At 36.5% G+C, this 21974-nt stretch overlaps 2 protein-coding genes across 2 annotated transcripts in view; both read right to left on the minus strand.

Annotated features, from left to right (window-relative positions):
• Positions 1-1308: 1308 nt before the first annotated feature.
• On the minus strand, positions 1309-6302 carry LOC122249212 (prostamide/prostaglandin F synthase). Its single transcript, XM_043009899.2, has 5 exons — positions 6119-6302; positions 5055-5259; positions 4657-4772; positions 3780-3929; positions 1309-2457 (listed from the first exon to the last, which is right to left on the minus strand). Exons 2-5 carry the CDS (start codon positions 5188-5190, stop codon positions 2353-2355), a joined length of 507 nt encoding a protein of 168 aa, XP_042865833.1. The 5' UTR covers positions 5191-5259; positions 6119-6302; the 3' UTR covers positions 1309-2352.
• A 4853-nt stretch (positions 6303-11155) lies between these two features.
• Positions 11156-21974, minus strand: part of LOC122249209 (moesin/ezrin/radixin homolog 1) — a 17785-nt gene continuing 6966 nt past the window's right edge. Inside the window, exons 3-10 of the mRNA XM_043009893.2 lie at positions 17412-17591; positions 16303-16407; positions 15639-15892; positions 15271-15417; positions 14366-14626; positions 13579-13936; positions 12767-13111; positions 11156-12176 (exon numbers count right to left, since the gene is read on the minus strand). Coding sequence (XP_042865827.1) covers positions 12012-12176; positions 12767-13111; positions 13579-13936; positions 14366-14626; positions 15271-15417; positions 15639-15892; positions 16303-16407; positions 17412-17591 — 1815 coding nt within the window. The 3' untranslated portion in view covers positions 11156-12011. The remainder of the gene's footprint in view (positions 12177-12766; positions 13112-13578; positions 13937-14365; positions 14627-15270; positions 15418-15638; positions 15893-16302; positions 16408-17411; positions 17592-21974) is intronic.

Raw genomic sequence — 21974 nt, forward strand, 5'->3', positions numbered from 1 at the left:
TGTTTCTGTGTTCTATTTCCCACCAAACATGTTGGAAACTATACAACTATATAGCAGGCTACCAATACAATCAGAGGAATTTAATCACAATGAAGGCTGGTACTGCAACATCATGATTACTCTGGTAAGGATGCCATGTCTGTGAAATACCTCTCTTACCAGTAACACCTGTTCCTTACTCTCTTTTACTATGAGGCATAGTAACTGTAAAAGTATCAATAACAATTCACAAATCAACAAAAAAAAATGAGTATGGGGCTTTAGACCTGGAAGAATCTAAAAATGAAAAGAATGCTTATTTCTATTGATATTTTATAGCAACAAGGAATAATTTGTGTGAAAATATGGAAAAAGAAATTGCACAGCATGAGGTCATTGACTTAATAGTTTCCTCAGCACTGCTTGCTTGAATAGGTAATTTTATATCAATATTTTGTTACTTCAAGTCTTTCCCTAACTGTTGGCTATTGTCAGGCACACTGCTAATTAGTTGTATTGTAGGTACTGTATACCAATAATAGTCATAAGTAATTCCTATGTAACAGTGCCTTGCATACAGAATACAATGTAATTGAAGAATCATGTGTTTCATCCTAATTCGAAGTAACACTTGTTTGTCCATTTCAGAAAACTGGCATCCATTTTTGTTTTGATCAAGCCTGACAAACCAAATGTGCATGTAGATGTAAGTTGGAATAAGCCCAGCTGGTTATGTAATTTGAGATCACAGCTGAAAATCCTATAGCCACAAGATTCAGCAAGGATTGACTGTAATAGTGGAAAGATAAATCTGCAGCATGTTATGGTTAGAAAATTATTTGCCATGTAAAACTAGTATTACAGTGAAATGTTTTATAGAATTGAATTTCCACTTAATACTGTTTATATATGAAAAAAAATCCTTAGCATGTCAGAGATTGACTAGAAACAAAAGATCTTGTGCTTTGATAACTGTTCAATTGCTTAAGACAGGGTACTACTAGTCTTATCTGACTCTGCAATCAGATTCAAGTCAGGGATTATTATCCTTGCAACAAGGTCTAGATTAACTATGTGGAAGACTAGACACAAAACATCCTTTGCCCAAATCTTGCTAATTTTTTTGCAGGTAATGAAGAGTTATAGTGATCATATTAGAAGTTAGTTAAATATTATTAAGCAGTTATAGCATAACAAAAAATGCTTTGAAACCAGCCTAGATGGAACAAGTCCAGGGGAGTGTAATTGTAAAGTACCCAAAATAGACCTATTACGGGTTTTGAATTCTAAAGGAAATGACTTTCCTGTTCTATGGAGTAATAATAAACATTTGTTTTTCATACATTTATATTCAACTTTGGATAAAGTATACAGAAGCTCTCTTCCATGCTTACTTTACACACATAAACACTAGCTTTCTACACTTCCATCTCATGTCCTGAAAACTTCATTTATACAAAAGACTTCATAAATTAAAGCCAGTAAAAACATGTGTAAATATGCAGAAATAAGATTCCTGAACATGAAAACAAATATACCTATACATTTATTCATCACATGCAAAAATTGCAAATTATCATTATATCAAAGTTTGTGACACAGTATTGTCAAGCTAAACATTTAAACATTTAAGGAGATCTACCATATATTTACCTTTCAATCAACTTTTTATTGTTGATTCTTGAGCATTAATGTATAACAAAGATTCTAGTAATCTTGCATATCATCTATTCATGCTTGTGCATTATCAAAAAAGTACAAAATCACATTTGAGTAGTTTCTCAGGTTGTTAATTAGAAGGCAGTGATATCTATGTATGGAATCTGTGGCTGACTTGACATTGTACAAAAGAAAATCTGTTAGGCTGCAAAACTAATGGAGTATTTTTTTATTTTTTGAGGGGGTGTCCCTTCTACCTAACTTTTTTAGTTTTCATATCAAAAAGTATTTCCAACTTAAAATAATGACCTACTAATAAACTATCCTCACAGCTAAAATTATAAAAATTAGCAATTTTACAAAAATAAAAAAGTTATATTACTCTTTTTTTCCATTAAAAAGAGGCACCATTAATAAGTGCAGCAAGTATAGTTGATTTCTCTTGTAACCTATAAATTAGGGATGAATGTGAGCTCTTGTGAAAATCAGATGCTGAAAAACTTAAACTATTTTTCGGAAGAAGGAACTTGTATCAAATTAAAATCTGCACAATTTCTATTCCTTGTAGATGAGGAGACATCAAGCATTTTTGACATTCAGTATCACTCATTTCCATAGGAAATTTAGGAAAGTGATGAATTTTTGACATGCACTAAAAAAAACATTATAAATCAGTTGCACTGCTGATAGTATATGGCAGTCCCACATATCTGTTTACTTCTTAGCCGGCATTGCACACACTTCCTCGCACTCCAGGTCTGTTACGTTCAGATTTTCTTTCTTCTCTCCAGTTGCTGTTCCTGCTTCTAAGCCCAGGGCCTTTAAAAAAAGAAAGTAGAATAACAATATCTGGAAATCTCATCCTAAAAAGTGTGTAATGAACCATATGAGAGTCTTGGCTTTCTATTTGAGAGAAACAGTAGGAGAGAAAGATCACACTCCAGAGAAGATCCTTGAGACTAGAAAAGAGGGCTCATATGAAGAAGATACTCTCCTTCATCTCCCAAGAGTATCCAATTAAACCATCTCCCCAGAACCCCCACTGTTTATTCTAAAATATATATGAATCACAAAATATTGTTCAGATTAGCCTTATAAGGCTGCATTCAAGCTGGTATGAACAGGCTGCAGCAATGTTTTTTGTAACACAGCAATTGATAAAATATTTCCACACTGGCAGTGAGCAAGTGCTGGTTAGCAAAAGTCAATGTGGGAAGAATAAACATAGTACTTTTCATTTTGTTGAAACTACAAACTATTTATTACTGCAGCTGACTACTAGGTCATCTTACCAAAAACAGATTAATATCACAGTGCTTTCCAAAATATATAGTTATAGATCCATCCATAAGTTTAGAAAATAATAGAAAACATAATTTCCTCATAAAATTTTAGGAAACAGATTTTGAAATGCATTTCTAGAATAGCAATTACACTACATTAATTCTTGAAGAAATGTACTTCTTCCAGTATGATTCTATACCCTGAGTACACACACTAATTTGCAGATGCACAAAATTCAATGAATGCTTCACCATCCTCTTTGTGAAGCCAAAGACTGAGATAATTAGAAGCCCCAGCCATCGCTGTGAATTACCGATACCACTTGCACCACTACTTGTATTAAGAGTGGCACATCCCTTTCATCCCCAATTTCAAAGTACCCCCTGTCACAGTTTAAAGATTCAGAGGCAGAACACATGCTACAGCAGCACTCAACTTAGTCAATATCAAGAAAACTATAGAGTGTAAATGGTTCTTAGGATTAGATGAAGAATGCCCTCCTCCCAGGAATGGGGGAGATTCTACAAAGAATCAAGTACGCAATCACAAGATAAAAGATTTCTAAGACTTTAATCAGAATATAACCCAAATACTAGAAAAGAGAGGAGTAAAGACAGGCTAACTGTAAAAACATTAAAACATGACAAATATAACTATAAAAGAAAAAAGGGGGAATATGAAAGAAAGAAAAAATATGAAAATAAAGAAGAAAAAACAAACAATGCAATGCAAAAAAGTGAAACTGTCACAATGAGCAATAAATTCTACACAGATGATGACTATTTTTATGCTCCTAAAATAAAAATAATATCAGTGACACAAAGAAAGAAAGCAAGGGAAAATATCCTCATACTTACTCCTAAAATTGCTGCATTCTCTGCATGGTCTGCTGGATTTTCCTGTTTAAACTCATATAATATTTTCTCGCCTTTGGGAGACACAACCAGGAGTCCTCCAGTCTGCATTTTGTCTCCCTTCATGTCCCCTGAAATGCCCATCTGTTTGGCCTAAATAGGGGGGAAATATGTTAATAAAATAATAAATGTTATTTAACAACACTTCTTAATAATCAACTGATAACAAACCCAAACACACACACACATTCAATGGTATTTGATATTAATTTAACTATTAACAAGAGAACAATATTTATTTAGGCCATGGTTTTAATCAAATGTTGTAGTACTTTTTCTCAAAGTATAATGTGTAATCAGGACCTTCTTTTGGTACTTGGATTCAATACAAAATTAATCAAGTGAATGAAACTATACAGATGTATAAATGCTTTTAAATTAGTTGATACAAGTTACTTTCATGATTATTGTTAGTTGTCATTAAAACTGAAAGGAATATGGATTTGATGGTTGGAACACATAGATTTGTAAATTTATTCTAGCTGTTTTGCCTACACATCAAACTCATAGTCTTCAAGTATTTTTTTTTTTTACTTCTTTAAAAAAGATAGAATCCTTTTTATTGGTTTCATATCTTAACAAATTGTGACAAAGATTAAAATAAAAGATTACTTTTAAAGTAGATTTGGACTTACTTACTGTACAGATATATGATCAAAAAAAAAAAAAAAAAAAAAAAAAAAAAAAAATTATATATATATGTATATATATATATATATATATATATATATATATATATATATATATATATATATATATATATATATATATATATATATATATATCCACATCTATAACACAACCTTACAGTGCAACTCACCTTTCGTACTGTGTCCCTTGCAACTTTGGCTATTAAAGCAGGAATTAATCCAAGAGCACTGAGGTTTTTGAAATTGAGGGCTTTGTAGTTCTTCTTATCTGTGTCAATATATAGTTCTGGAAAAGATAAAAATGTATCAAATGACTTGACTTCAGAAACAACTTACAGTATATAGAAATAAAACCATGAATACTTTATTCCCATTTCTAATAATCATTAAACACTATAGTAATATCTTCAAAAGAAGAGCAAGGCAGAAGAAAAAAAGGAAATTGACAAAAAAAGTAAGAGAATAATAATGATGAGAGAAGAATCAAAGAACAAAAATAATGAAGAAGAAGAAGAAAACACAGAGGGAGAAAAAGAAGATGCTTGGCCACGCCCCCTCTCCTCCTGACCTCCATCGAAGAACTTCCCCTCGATGAACTCCTCAACTCCCAATTCCTCGAGCCCGATGCCGATGAGCCGCACACCAGCCTGGGCGAGCTGTGGGGCCAAGAGACTGAGCTCCTTGGCTCCCACACGGCAGAACATTCATCCGAACCGACGCATGAAGAAGAGGACGCAGCTTCCTTCCCCCCAGAAGCTGCTCATCTTCACCTCCTGTGGGTTAAAGTTGCCGTTTGTATAAAGGTTTCAGCTGCAAGGCTAATGCGGTCTATAAATATTTTCTCGTTTGCTTCACTTCGATTTGGTTTTTAGTAAATGTTCGGAATAGATTGCCCGAAGCGACTCTAGTATTTCGGCAAAGGCCAATGTATCTTTCCCATTTATATTCGGAGAGACAAAGAACTTAGACTGGTTCCGCATTCAGTGTTAAAAAAGCCACGGAACTCAGTTAATTAAATCTATTTGGCCAGAATATACAAGGTGGGGGAGGTTTGCTGGCCTTTCATGGAACCATTAAGTATTACTTTTGTAAATATTCAGCTTCAAGTTAGTTTTTTGTGGCACATGATATGACTGAGTGTGGTTTATGATGGAGTTAAGTATTTATTATTATTATTATTATTTTTTTACTGGGCCAAGTTTTGACAAGTGGGTATTAATAAATTTAAGATAAATGGATATTCACTACAATTCACAAAGCTGAATATGAATAAATATGCATAATCTTATATACAAACGCCTATTTACCTTAATTGTGATAAAGATTTAGTGATTAAGAAATTCATAATAATAATTCATAAAAAAAAAAGCGAAATGAACACCTGTAATTTGAAAACTGATCCTTTGACACATATGCATGAATTATGCTTGTCAAGAGCTGTCAAGAGCTGTCATCTGTGGGAAAATGACCTCTCCCTTCAATATTAACTGCTGGAACTACAAGCAATTCTAAAATATAGTGAAAAGACGTAAATAAATACTTACATTACCTGAACACCAATACCGTGAGTCACTCATTAAATAATAACCTGACATGACAGGACCTTCAAAACCACTTAAAATCGAGACATACCTCCTTAGTATCAGCCTTCTTGACAACATTATCAGCAATCTTGTCGAGCTGAGCCATTATTTCGAAATGTAACTTGGAAATTAAGCACGAGAGACAAAACACAACCTTCCTCTTCGATCTCTCACGAGTGACTGATCTCTTCAATGAATCTCCATTTCCTGTTCTACTCTCTCGTACGTTTATTCTTCCTCTCTTTGTTTTATTATCTTTATGTGATTGATGTCTTCATTTGTATGATGTGAATTTACGAGTTATTTGAGGAGTTTCGGTTTTGTTTGAATACCTTTCCGACCTTCTTCAAATATCCATTTCCTGTTCTACTTTCCCTGGTCTAATTTCTCTACCTTTTTACTTTTCGCTTGTGCAATGCTGTTAATCTAGTTATAAATTTCTCGGCTGATTTGAATTTGAACTTTATTTGAAGGTACGATCACTCATGACGCAGCGTGATGTTCTTCTGCGGCATCCCGGTTTCATTAAAAAATGATATAACGATGACTAGCGACATTCCATTGCGTGACTTTGTGTCCGTGTCTGGAGGATTATATAACTAGTGAAAAAGCACAATTTCAATATAATACTTGACACTTTCTTATTAGTTTCGGATTTAATGAAATGTCACACACACCCTATTAGTGATTTGCATGAATTGTATGTGTATAGTGATATACGATCATTTATTTATTATTTCGGAAAGTTTACTCGATAAGGGGTGAAACCACATTCTCTAACCTGTAGTATCAGAGGAGAAGATAAGATAAAGGCCATAATAAAAATTATGATCCTGGAGCCACCTTCTAACATGCCGGAAACAGCTAATTTCAGAGTTAGGGTGACTGACTGATGTAGCAGTTCCAAGAATAATAATGGCTTTTATTCTGTTCCAATATAAGGTATGAATCCATGTGTGCGTGCGTGTCTATGTTGGTTAACTTGTGTACCATATTAGAACACACACACACACACACACACACACACACACACACACACACACACACACACACACACACACACACACACACACACACACACACACACACACAGAGTTCATAACAATGTAACTGCACTATGCTACCATGCGTACATACGTGTACTGAGATAATTACATGTCTGATCTAAATTTCCCTGCTTGTTCTGGACTGCCTGCGCCTCTGTGTATCTGGTCAGTGGCGGAATTTTAGTCTTAGGGGCCCAGCAGAGTCCAAAGGGTTAAAGGGGTTCCATTTTGGTAGGGGGTCCAGGGTGGTGCTATAGTCCCCCTGGCGAAAAAGCGATTTATTATATTATGAAAGATTTTAGAATATTCGTGTGAAACTATTCTGTGACAATCTCACCCTAATTGGAGACAACTCTTTTTTTTTTACATAGAGGCAGCACGAAGGGCCCGGGGCATTTGCTCCCCAGAGAACAAAGAAGTCAAAACTATATGGCTTTAGTTTTCAACAAGAGAGCATTGTGTCAGATGTACAAGGCAGTAGGAGTCAACACAGCTCATTACAGGCAAGATCAGGGCAATGCAGGTGAATATAGGGCGACATAGGCCTATAAAGCAACGCAATGCATATTAGCACAAAAGACAGACTCAGGGCCGGACAGAGCAGCGAAACAAAAGGCACAGGTGATCTGTCATTTAAGGCAATCTGTTATTTAATGGCACCAGGGTCAATTTACGGCGAACTGGTGCCCAGGTCAGCGGGTTTCAACCTTTTTTGAGACATCAACCTACAACTATCATTCCTGAACACTCATGGCTCGCTGCCCTTTAAATTTAGACCAATAAAAAAATCAACTGTATTGTACGTTAATACAAAAGAACATACAAGTTCGGACAAGTATTATTTTATAAAGCATGCTGATGAAAATATTCTCGAAAATTGAATATTTCACAGGCAGTTCCAAAAAAAGAAAGAAAAAAAGAAAGAAAAAACTATATATATATATATATATATATATATATATATATATATATATATATACATATATATACCTATATATATATATACATATATATATATATATATATGTATATATATATATATATATATATATATATATATATATCTATATATATATATATATATATATAGATATATATATATATATCCTAATACACCTTAGATAACACGAATGATGGTTACATACTCCGCCTTTACACTCCACTTAACAACTGAACAACCGGGAAAAGCAATTCACAAGGCAAGACGCTTGTAGTCACTTGTTCGTAAGTGATGCTGACAATCGTTTAAAAGTTAACCCGAAATAATAAGCAAATGATAAAACATACATAAATACAAAAACATTCCACTAATTAAACTAAATCATAACAAGCAAACTTGATATCTGTAGATACTAGATGCAAAAGAAGCTAAAATGACAGAGCTGATAATATGTATTAAACAGTTTTTTTTCCAATGCTGCATTACCTAACCTAGTAAGAGTCAGCGATTCACCAGTAAATCGTTCCCCCTTCAACACCATTGTCCCTCCATCCTTCCAGCCTTCCAAGGTCGTCTCTCGACCATTGGCCCATCCAGTCGTGACTTTTTGCCCCTCTAAAGGTGCTCCTTTAATCCTTCCAGTGGTTCTCTTCGGCCCTTCCTATGATGTCCCTCTGACCTTCTAGTGGCGCCTCTTGGCCTTTCGTATGTCACTCCTCTGCCCCTCCAATGGTGTCGCATTAGCCTTTCCAGTGGCACCTTTTCGGATCCTTTCACTGGTGTCCCCTCATCCTATTAGTCCCTTAGACCATTCCAAAGGTGCCCCCTCAGTCTTTTCAATGATACTTCTTCCCTTCCAATGGCGCCCCTTCAACCTCTGCAATGATGCTCCTCCGCCCTTCCATCGGTGCCTTTTCGGCATATATCACTCACGTGACACATAAAACCTAAATGTAGTTGATAGGATGTGATTATTTAAACATAAACAGTAGGGAATATCGCACTTCCTCTAAATTCGATGGATAAGTCTGTAATATGGATATTTTGAATGGAGTCTGCAAAAGGTGACATACAAGGGAGCGATTACAAAAAAATTTCCAAGACGCCAAAATTGAAAAGAGAGAGAAAGTGCTGGAATAAAAAGAGACAAAAGACAAGCAAACAAACAGCAGTAAGCGACATCGTATTAAATACTATTTCTCACATGTTCAAAGTGATGTAACAAGACAGAAAAGTGAGCATCATTATTCCAGATCTAAGAGTGCGTTATCTGTCTGGAAATAGTAGTTGTGTAGACTCGAATCAGTAATATAAGGGATTTTGTTAAACTATTGTGGATTTTATAGTATTTCCTACCCCTTTATGTAGATGCAAAAACAATCAAAGAGTGATAGGAATCTGGTTGCACACATTGCAACTAGTGAAATAATGTCTATGAAAAAAATAAAAGCGGGAGAGGACGGTGTTAAAGAAATAATTAAATGGTAGTGGACACGAAATTAAGTAAAATACCTATATATTCTTAAAGATTTATTCATATTGCATCTCCATTTGCCAAAGAGCTCATAGCAGGTACTCCACATATGAATTGTGTTACTTACTCATCAAACAATCAGATTAACTTCTACATGTACCGATTCCTGAAGTCACTTGCTCACTTATAACTGTAACGTGAATACAAAGCCCGTAGATTTAAATTGAAGACCCAATTGGTATGCCGGCTCAATAGTTATATGTCCTCCCATACTAAAAGATAACGCATAACAGCGTCAAGATTATACATACTTTTCAGTTCAGAAAATTTGATATATTGAAATATCCTACGTTGAAATTCTCTACTTTCCAAACAGGGTTTTCAGTTGTCACTCTATTGGATACCCTACCATACAAGAATTTCTCCCTGTAATAAGATTAATCAGTTTGTCAAATCATGATTTTTCCATGAAAGTCCATCCGATTAAGTCTCGTTATCTCTTAATCGGAGAATATGTGTTATCAGCTCTCTTACAGATTACAAAGTTCGGATGAAGATTACAGGAAAAATGGAGGAAATGGTGATGGCATCACCTGACACTACTAGAACATAGAATAAAGACACGCTGAAATGGTCTGTCTGGTAGGTAGCAGGTTATAGGAATCAGGCTATGTAAAGGATATCAATACCCTTTGCAATATACAGCAATTTGGACACAATGCTGAGCTTGTATCATCAATGTGAACTGTCATCCAAATATCATATTCACTTTTGATATTAATTTTATTATGGTCGCTGGTCTTATTCTGTAGATGATTAATTATATAAAAGAGAAAGGATATTTAAATAAGGTCAACAATATATTGCCGCCCTTTTGATAAGTATTTATGTTTATCTATATCATCAATGTTGCTATTATTGTTATTACTACCGTCAGTATTGTCGTATTTTTATATAGCATGAATGGTAATGGTAATAGTCATAATGACAATGATATCTGCATTATTATTATTACTATTACTGTTGTTATGGGTGTTATCACTATCATTAATTATCATCATAATCATTATCATCGTTTTTACCAAGCATAATTGATAAATAATTGTTATAATTAGCATAACTGTTATCATAATGATAATGAGAATAACGGTGATAATGATAATAATAATTAACCATAAGACCATAACACTCATTCTCATTCTTATTCTTTCCCACTTTTTTCTATTCATTTTTGTTTTTCACCTTGCTTTCTTTTCTTTGCCTCATTCATAATTTTTCATACGAAAACGCAATAAACTTTTGCTTCCACAAAATATTTTCACACTCCAATAATTACATTATTTCTTAGATATGCATCATTACCTTTCATATCAGGCAAAATAAACATATTGTATATTATGGCACATATCTGTTATAGGCTTTGAGGGCACACACACACACACACACACACACACACACACACACACACGCACATATATATATATATATATATGTATATGTATATATATATATATATATATATATATATATATATATGTATATATATATATATATATATATATATATATATATATATATATATATATTCTTAGGAAAAATAATGTTTTTAAGGTCAAAATCAACACGGATTTCTCTATTTTTTATTTCCATCAATTCATTCATTTATCACTAGTATATTTCTTTTTACAGCATTGAGAAATTGTACTTAAAACAGATGATTAGAAAACCATAAATCATGCAACTACTATTTGCTAAAAATTATACATGTGAATGAATCAACGATAAAAATATAGCTTAATCTGCATTTCCTAATGAATGTTTATATGGTGATGCACTTAATCAGGAATATTCAAAGTATTTCCTTGAGTTACGTTTGGCAATTACTTAGCCGAGACGAGGAAAAGAATTTACACATGTACAGTCAACAGTTCAAAGTAATCTTTATATTATGTTTCTCTCTCTCTCTCTCTAAAAAAAAAAGCAATTCGTTGATCTGTACAAAATTATATAAATTAAATTACTGGAACATACCATTAACAAATGAAAAAAAAATGCATTTCACATTTTTTATACGTTGCATTTTTAACATATTAACCAAAAGTTAAGCTTAACTAAACCTACACATCCTTAAAAATCTATCTGGTATGGGTCATATCAATGAACATAAACAAAAAACAAATAACTGAAAGGAAACTAATAATAATAAAAACTAAAGATGAAAAAATAGAATGGAAAATTGAAGTAACCAAAACGAAATTTATAAAAAGAGCCAAAAAATAATAACTTAAAAAAGATAAGTTACAATAGTTATTATTATTCCTATCAAACATGTTCTCTACAATCAGGAGGAAAAAAATAGATATACCAATTAATGTATAATGAATGAATATACAACATTACAATAATAATAATAATAATAATAAAAGGAAAATACAGTCTTTTCGCATCGGTCCAAACAGTACAGTAAAAAGGAAAAGAACAATTAGAGGTTTTCGAACTGGTCAACACGACGTTTGGTGTTCCCTTGTCGCACTTGCCGGAGCGTCTTGTACTTCGTGTTGCCTTTGCTGATGTTGGCGTTGTAGATCTTGTCGAGCACCGTCAGCTGATCGGGTTTACGCTCGGCTGCTAGGGACTGCTTGACGTCCTGGCGGGAGAGGAATTGGTTTTCATTCATTCATAAAAAGGGATGGTTGGCACAATATGGAATCTGCTGTTTAGAAAAAAATCTTAGACATGACGGTGCGGAGGAAAGATGGAAATACAGTTAATACCTTACTTAGTAGGAATAGTCAAAAGATAAAGAAAAAGAAGGAGGAAAAGGGGGATGAGGAGGTTAGGAGGAGGAGAAGGAGGAAAAGAAGGAGGAAGAAGAAGAGAAGGAGGAGGAGGAGGAAAAGGAAGAGGAAGAGGAGAAGGAGGAGGAAAAGAAGATAATAAATTCATCTACCGACTTAAATAGGGAATGGAAATGTTATTAATTCTTCCGGTAACAAAGAAGTTAAGCGTGAATTGGGGGTATTGAAACAGTATCAAATCTGGTCTTAATCTGAAAAAACGAAGAAAGCATAAAAATAATTGCTATAAATATACATTACCCTATCGTGATACAATACAGAACACAATATGCAAAACTTATCATCCTCTTTACGGTACTATAGCCGATTCTTCGTCCTTGCACAAGACATCTGGACTGAATTTATTGAATATCAAAATACAACTACCAGCCCAACCAACCTCTAACAGCTTCATCCTCTTAATGGCATCGGAATCCTGCTTGGGTTCCTGGATCTCGAGAAGCTCCGGCTTGACGTCAACCGGTTCCATGGTGTGACTCTCCTCGGAGGAGCTGCTGCTTCGACGCTCAGCCTCGGCCTCATAGAAGTCGTGGCCGTTGAACGCGCTCTGGGCAAGGGTGGCCTCGACCTTCTCGACTACGGGAGTCTTGGGGCGAAGGATTTCCGCCTCGTCCTCGGAGGAGGAGGAGGAGGAAGAGATCGCGGAGGCCTTCTGGACCGTCGAGGCCGTCAGCAGAGCTAGGGTTGCCTCCTCTTCTTTCCGCCGAGCTTCTTCGACTTCGGACTGCGAGGAGAGAGGGCGTGGCGTGAACATAGGCCTATGTTACTCTTTGAATAGATAATGTACTTAAACAATTCATTCTTTGTTTTAAGTCAATATTTAATTTTTCGTTGGTCCACGAATTATTGATTTTTTTCCGTTATTTTTTTAATACGGTGCATGGTTATGTTTTTAAATAACTATTATTCTGTGGTTCATGACTGGCAAATCGTTTTAAGTAAATATTTATCTAACATTTATAAGTTCTGTATATGGGTTGCTCTCTTGATAGTTTGTATTGGTCTGTACAGGGGAAGTTTTACTATAGTTTACACTCTACCAATCTATCTACTTATATTCATTTTAAATGTATTAGATGTAAAGAAAATTGGCTTTTGTCACGTGAATGCTCTGCAAATAATCGAAATAAGTCACGATTATCCTCCAAACTCTAGCAACACAGCTCTTTCTCCCTTCTTTTCTGCTCTTACCTGAAGCCTCCTGGTTTCTTCATCCTTGACGTTAACCTCATCCTGGATGCGCGAGATCTCTTCCTGCTTGTACCTGATCTCCTCCTCCAACCTTACCCTCTCGCCGGCCTCCATCTCCTTGGTCTCCTCCAGGCGCGTCATCATCGTCTGCAGCTCCGTCTGCTTGGCCTCGAGCTCGTCCTTGGCAGCCTGGAGTTCCTGCAGCTGTTTCTCCAGACGTCGGATCGTATCCTGGGCGTCGTGGAGCTCCTTCTGCCGCAGCTCCATCTCCTTGTTCATGCTCAGGAGGCGTTCCTCGAAGTTCTTCTGCTTCTTTTCTGCTTCCTCTCGCAGTGCCACCTCCCGGGCGAGCCTCTCCCTGTTGAGCAGGTGTGATAATTTCTTTGCCGGAGAGGAGTGATGGAGTTACCAGTGCTGATATTTGATGCATGTGGTATAAATACTAAGAAATTATGATTATACCAATCAGTATAATAAGATGGATGCTAATGCTACTTAATAGTTATGATTTACACTGAGGGAAGTAATGATTGCAATAATCATCATCGATAGTCACCGTTATTGTAATCATAACCACAATAAAAAAGAACCATAGTGATAGCTATAAAAGAAAGCTGCCATTATTACCAAAACACACACACACACACACACACACACACACACACACACACACACACACACACACACACACACACACACACACACACACACACACACACACACACACACACACACACACACACACACACACCCATCCCAACCCAAAAAACAACAACGCCCAACTCACACCGCCATCTTCTTGGACATCTTCTCCTCCCGAGCCTGGATCTTCATTTGCTGGACCTCGATCGTGTCGGCCTTACGACGTCGGATGAAGAGGTCGTGGTTGCCCATACACAGCGCCAGGATCGTCTTGTTGATGCGGACGTGAGAGGAAATGAAGACGAAGTCGGGCGATTTCTTCTCGATGGGTTTGATGAGGAACTTGCGGTTGTGGAAGGTGATGTTGCGGATCTCGGACCAGGGGAAGCCGATCTTTGGGGTCAGTCTGGGGTTGGAGGAGGAGGAGGAGGAGGAGGAGGAGGAGGAGGAGGAGGAGAAGGTGGAGGTGGAGGTGGAGGTGGAGGTGGAGGTGGAGGAGGAGGAGGAGGAGGAGGAGGAGGAGGAGGAGGAGGAGGAGAGGGGGAGGAGGAGAGGGAGGAGGAGAGGGGGGAGGAGGAGGAGGGGGGAGGAGGAGAGGGGGGAGGAGGAGAGGGGGGAGGAGGAGAGGGGGGAGGAGGAGAGGGGGGAGGAGGAGAGGGAGGAGGAGGAGAGGGAGGAGGAGGAGGAGGAGGAGGAGGAGGAGGAGAAGAAGAAGAAGAAGAAGAAGAAGAAGAAGAAGAAGAAGAAGGAGAAGAAGAAGGAGAAGGAGGAAGAGGAGGAGGAGGAGGGAAAGGTGAGGTTATTTTCACCGCTATTTTGTAAGAATTATTTTGAATTTTATCTATTATGATTGTGGTTATTATCTACTTCATCTATTACGTGATTTTATTCATCAAGGGATGGGGAATGGAAGAACTAAAGAAAGATAATTGAATACGAAACGATCGAAAAAGTAAGGGTATCGATATAACAAGGAAAAAGGTTAAAGAGTAAACGTTAAAAACAGGGATTTCAAGAGAGAAAAAATCACAATCAAAAAGGAATATTTACCTGTCACCTCTTTCGAAGACGTTAATACCCAGGGCGTCAATGCCGAGGGTGAGGTCCGTGCCCTTCTTGTTTTTAATATCAAAATAGTTAACGCCATACATCTCCAGGTCTTGAGCCATCTTCAGGTAGTCCAACATGGCTTCCTCTCTGAATAAAAAATAAAAAAAAACGATGAATTCAAGTTTCTAGTATTTATCAGGTATTTTTCACTGTATGAAGATACGGATGTTAAGTATATATTGAGACAAGCGTTCCTTTCCCCTGAAAGAAGGTTCGCTTATTTGAATCTCGAAGAAAATGATACGATTTTATTTTTTCTTCTAGAATCTGAACCAACATCTCCAGAACCGGAGAACACCCACACCCACCTGATACGACCCCTGTGCTCCTTATACCACGTGGTAATCTTCTCCTCCCACGCGTCACGGGTCAGGTTGTGCTGATCCAACACGCGCTGGGGCAGAAGCCGGTCATTGGCGAGGAAACCCGGCTTGTGGAAGTCCGGGTTGAAGTCGCCGTACTTGGCCTGCACGGCGTACGAGGCGAGGAGCACGGAGGCGTCGGGGGGGCAGTAGACCTCGTCGCTCAGGATGGCGTTCTTCACTTGCAGGTAGAACATTCGCTGTTGAGAAAGGAGAGGAGGAGGTTAGAACAAAGGTGAGACGAGGGTCGATGGTGTCCTGGCCGAATTAAGAAGGAATGACGGTCCTCGAGGGTTTTTGATCGTGGTTAATGCTACTTTTGGTATATGTATGTATGTAAAAAAAAAAAAAAAAAAAAAAAAAATTATGCTGTTTTATATTCAATGCCACAATGGGTATCTAATCAATGATGTTGATTTAATGTTGTTTCCTCATTATATCTGCAAGACATACCTGTAGACATACATTTCCCTCTCACCTAGCCATTTCCACGACTTTATAATATTTTTGTTTACAGCATTCGACATCATAATATTTCGTATCAAATCCAAGATCCGATTGACTGACAGACCTTGACATAAACAGTTCAAATAGTTGTTAAAAGCCTCACCAGAGTAGACTCCTGGATGACCTCGCTCACGTCCTCAGGGTAGAATTTGGCGCGGAATTTGAACTGGATGGGGTTGTCATGCTTCTTGCCCACTTGCTGGAGAACCTGTTGCATGGAAAGAGATTGATCATTAGTTTTACTTTCGTTTAGGATGTTGATCTTCGAATCGCGTGAACACAGCTGGCACTCTGATGTCCAACTGACGTAGGCCGGCCAACGTCGACCAGACGAAGGACCCAACGGTTCACTAATCGCCTAGTACCATATTTCCTATCACGTACCGGACACAACAGATACTAAACGGAACCGCCAGTAAGTGAAGAATAACGACTCATGATTGAGTAGGAAAATTACCCACTCTCAGGAACGAAAGCAAGAGCCAAAGGAGTCCGATCACGATGTTAGTTGGGGGACGAGAAGGAAGACACAAATACAGCAGTAGAGATCTAATTTCCCATTTCCTTCACTCTAGTTGGACATGCAAGGTTTGATGGTACTTACACTAACATTTCTGGCCAGATAGTAATAGCAGACTACACTCAAATGTTTGAAAACGAATCATCCACGTAGTCGGGGAACGTCGATCGCCAACCACTTCGTGACCTAGTTCCAATTTAATGGATATTTTGTTATTCGAAACGATTTTAGTGAACCATGTTGTCGTTGATATGAACAACCAACGGTATTTTACAAAATGCTCCATCCCTAAATAAATTTGGCAGCTGGCTTATGAAGACGGCCCAACGCCGCTTGCCGACCCCGACGGAATCTAACCATGCCGACTCTTGGTAAACGTCGGAGTTGTTGCCTGGTCATTTTACTAAATGGTTCGAGAAACTATGACGTTGGTAATTTATTGTGATATTTTAGGCTGTATTATATTTGGTCTTCAACAATATTTCAACCAAATTAGCAAAAGAAAAGTATCTCTCTTTACTAAAACACTGTAACATATTGCAATTCTCTTTTTATCTCTTCCCTAAAAACAAAAAGTAAGAAGGAAAAAAAAAAACACACACCATTCTTCTCAACAGACATCACATTTATAATATAAACAAATCCCCCCCCACACACACACTAATCCCAAACACAGAAAAACAACAACAAACCTTCTTCGTGAGGACCAGCCAGCTCGTGAAGCCCTTGCTGTCGATGAACTGAAGCCCGAAGTACCAGATCTCGCGAAGGCCGATCGTTCGAACCACCTGGTCGAACAGCTGCTTACCCGTCGTGCTGGGCTTGATCGAGAACTCCAGCTCGGCATCCATTGTCGTGATGCGGACGCTGACCTGGAGGAAGCAGAAGGAGAAGGGGTTGTGAGGGTGTTTGGTTGGGGGGAGGGGAGGGTGTTGTGAGGGTGATTGGTTAGGAAGAGGGGGGTTTTGAGGGTGTTTGGTTATGATGGGGGGGGGGTTGTGAGGGTGTTTGGTTTAGGGTGGGTGGGTGTGAGGGTGTTTGGTTAGGGGGGGGGGTTGTGAGGGTGTTTGGTTAGGGGGGGGTTGTGAGGGTGTTTGGTTATGATGAGGGGGTTGTGAGGGGGTTTGGTTAGGGGGGGGGGTTGTGAATGTTTAGTTAAGGGGATATTTGTGAGGGTGTTTAATTAGGAGGAAGATTTTGTGTTGTGGTTAGTAGGAAATTGTGAGTGTGTTGTGGTTAAAAACTTTGGAAAGAAGGCGACGAAATGTAGGTATGTGGTTGAAGATTTGAGCAGAAGAGGACGATAGGATGTTGTGGTTGAAGACTTCGAAAAAGTGAAGGAAATGAAGATATATCATGGTTGAAGATTCTGGAAGACGAGGATGATACATGAATATACAGTGATTCGAGAGTTTTTGAAAGAAGAGGAAGCAAAGTGGGCATGTCATCTTTAAAAGATTGGGAAGAAGAGGACAATTTTTTGGGGGTATCTTGCGGTTCGAGGGTTTCGAAAGCAGAGAAGGAACATATTCTTACCAGCTGAACCGCATCCTTTCTGAGACGAAATCCCTCTTAGGAGGAAAAAAAGGATTGTGGATGTGTTTGGGTCAAGGGGTGGGGGGGGGGGGTATGTAATTGTTTCGAGTTAAGTCATTTTCGAAGGAAAGAAATGATGGTATGTTGTTGGTAGTTTACTTTTTTTCAGGAGGAGAAAGAATTGGTGATATTGTTTTATTTTGTGGATATATTTGATTTAAAAAAATATTAATTGCATATGATGAATTAAGGTATTCCTCAAAATTCTTCATGATTTTGTCGCTCGCATATGGAAATGTAATGACTGGAACTTTAATAACAACGTGAAAGGTGATAATAATCATGATACTGAACACTGCAGTTCATGATGACGTGCAGGTTGCAGGCAGAACATCGGCAGCAATGATAGCAATAACATGACAAGATGGTTGAGACTAGGATCATCTCAATGATCGCCATCCTCATCATCGTCATATCATCATAATCATCATCATTATCCTCTTCCCCATTATCATCACTGCCATCATCATGATCATCATAACTATTATCATCATTATCATCGTAATCATCATAATCATTCCCACAATCGTCATGACAAATAATAATGAAAAATAATATTCGTGGCAACATTGGCCAGTAGCTATATCGTTCTCACAACCAGAAACTAATTCCAAATATCGTATATCGCATCTATAACTATTATTACCATCATCATTATCATAACCATTATCAATACTAGTAATGTTAACTAGTAACTACCACTGTTACTTACTGCTACCTTCATCATTATCAGCATTATTCATATTATATAAATACTGATAACCAATATACTGATAAATACACAGCAAAAGCGTTACCAGCACCATCACCATCATCATTTCAAAATTTCAAAAGAGAACTTCTTTTAAAATATCAAAGGAAAACCGATTTCAAGTCTTCAAAAGGAAACTTCCTCCAAGTTGAACTTCAGTATCTAATGCCGGTGTTTTTATACCCACCATAAAACATCACGATAAGAGCTAATTACGCTCGCGGGATTAAACCGTGTATGAACAGCGAGATTTATCACAAGATTTATCACGATTTATCCAATGTATGAAAAATACGGCCGTTCTTAACGCAAGGGTAAGAAAAAAGTATATATGAACTTTTAGGGAAGTTTTGTTACGTTAATAACTTCGATAGTCGGGATGGAATTCAGCGAGGAGGAAAATGAGTGTACCTATAAAATCACGTATATATATATATATATATATATATATATATATATATATATATATATATATATATATATATATATATATATATATAATATATATATTTTTTTTTTTCGGAAAAAAATCTCACTATATATTCTTTTTTGGGGGAAATTACTGATTACAGCGGTCGATCACTGCTTCTAACTGGATTTCTCGTTTCGTCTAGAATCAGTGCATGCATGATTTGGCCTTTCCAGCTCATTTCACTATCATGCACAAATATTTCTTTCATCAAGCTCCAGGAGACCATCTGACATTCATTACGTCAACCGGCGAATAACCATGAGATAAGGACATTATCATTGATAAGAGACAGAGCTCTCCAGTAGAGTTTCACAATAGTAGTTCCAACATGATGTCTCTGGTATAACAAGACTTTTTAAAACGTCGAGGAGAAATGCGTTTAAATTACTATTTAAAACAAAAATAGATTATTCAGTAGAAATCTATACATCGAGTCTTGTGTATCTATACTGAGGTTTAAGCGATCGTATCCTTTTCTGAGAGTTATTATAAGATAATCCTTCTCGTTAATCCTATTCGAAGCCTTCTTTAAGCAGGATCCAGATATGAATCTCTCGATCTAACGACAAACAAAGTGATGAATCTAACTCCTACACGTATAGGGTGAGTGACTCTCATGCCCTCAAATATCTAAATGAAAATGGCGCACTTGGTGTTCCGTGCTGTATCTCATTCCCTCAGTTACGTCTAAATTTATTGATGAATGTTCATCCGAAAACCCTAATTATAAAAGATATTTAGATGGTTCACAGTTACCAAGGAAACAGACAATGAAATTTCTTTTGATTATGTAAACACACAGAGCTGCAATATCGAGCGAATTAAAGTCATATATGTTACAATACATTACTGAAAAGTTTAAATACATTATTGAAAAGTTTAAATACATTACTGAAAAGTTTAAATACATCATTTAAAAGTTGAAAAACATCATCTAAAAGTTACAATACAGTATCTAAAAGTTACAATCCATTATCTAAAAGTCTAAATACTTGTCGAAAAGTTTAAACACATTACTTAAAATAGAATCGCATCGTACATTACAAAAAAAAAAAAAAAAAATAGATAAAGGATTAGGCCTAATAGCGTGCTACCGTACAGATATTTAAAACAAATTATCTTATATAATATGTTCTTCGGCCTCTTAATTGTTTTAAGTTTTTAAAAATCTAAATGATTATAACCATTCATCTGGAAGATACCCATTACTCTGTTTCATGCGATAGGGTAGAGTTATATCATATCAACAATTTAAATTTTCGATCTATTTATATGCCTGTAACTGGATCTTTGTATATAAAGAATACTACATATAGGGCCATAGTTCATTCATTAATTATTCATTATCGTCGCAGTGATATTTCGTATATCGTCAGACTTCACCCTCGATTGTAAAAAATATCCTTAAAAATAACAACTTTACAACTGATATTCACTGCAGTCATTTGTTTAAATAGCTATGTATAATCTCACAAGTTTAAAAAAAATTGAAGATGACATCAAAAAGTTAATTACATATCTTGTGGAATTAACGAATGTAACTCATACCTTTTTTCAGTATTTGTGACTACGAACGTAAACAATGAAAGGAAGAACGGGGTACATGAGTAAAACAATATATTAATTAAAACTTGAATGATATCATAATAACGTCACCTAGAAGCTTCGATGATAAGCTAGACTGGTTCCATGGACATCTTTGATTTATCTTCAAATCGAAAATCCAATATTCTATTCCATTTATCATTAGTCTGGTTTGAAATTTGTTATTTTTTTTATGTCAGTTGTGTTGATTATGACTGCTAGAGGCAGTGAACAAAGCTGTCTTGTTTTTAATGTCTATTTGATTTCGTCTTTTTTGTTTCTTTGGCAGTTGAAACGTTAAAACTGACAATCTATTTCAATGCAGCCACTGTCGTATTTTACACCTTGTTACACTTTGTTTTATTATCCTATTTTTAGTATCATTATTTCTATTATATATACATATTTCTTATTACTATCATTATTTCTTAATTTGTTTGGTTTAAAAGTCTCCCATTATCTTCGGCTATTTTTTTCTTCTTCGTCTTGCTATTCACCGTCGCGATCACACAAAAATAAAAAAATAAAAATAAGCACTACATATAAATACGATGGGACAGTGTCTGTCAGATATAATACATTCCACATTATATTTCGTATTAATTTCGAATACTACACTCCATTAGTATATGATGCATAATATACAATATATTTTAGATAAACCGCAATATACAATATGGTGAACGGTATACAAGACATATATAATACTCGCCGAGATAAGTGTTATTCATGTATCACCTTCGCGTTATGTTGGACAGTATTGCACACTCGTCAGTAGTCTACGTTTTTTTTCTCCCTGTACGAAAAGCGTCTGTTTTCCCGACCCTATCTAATATTACATAGATTTTTAAA

The sequence above is a fragment of the Penaeus japonicus genome, unplaced genomic scaffold (assembly GCF_977035675.1).
Source record: "Penaeus japonicus unplaced genomic scaffold, GWHDUDI00000001_assembly GWHDUDI00000007, whole genome shotgun sequence".
NCBI lineage: Eukaryota > Metazoa > Arthropoda > Malacostraca > Decapoda > Penaeidae > Penaeus > Penaeus japonicus.

Coding starts and splice junctions, on each gene's coding strand:
- LOC122249212 (XM_043009899.2), bottom strand. CDS start 5,190: ATGTTCTGCCGTGTGGGAGCCAAGGAGCTCAGTCTCTTGGCCCCACAG. Junction 4,773..5,054: donor GGGGAAGTTCTTCGATGGAG/GTCAGGAGGAGA, acceptor TATCTTTTCCAG/AACTATATATTGACACAGAT. Junction 2,458..3,779: donor AGAATGCAGCAATTTTAGGA/GTAAGTATGAGG, acceptor CTTTTTTTAAAG/GCCCTGGGCTTAGAAGCAGG.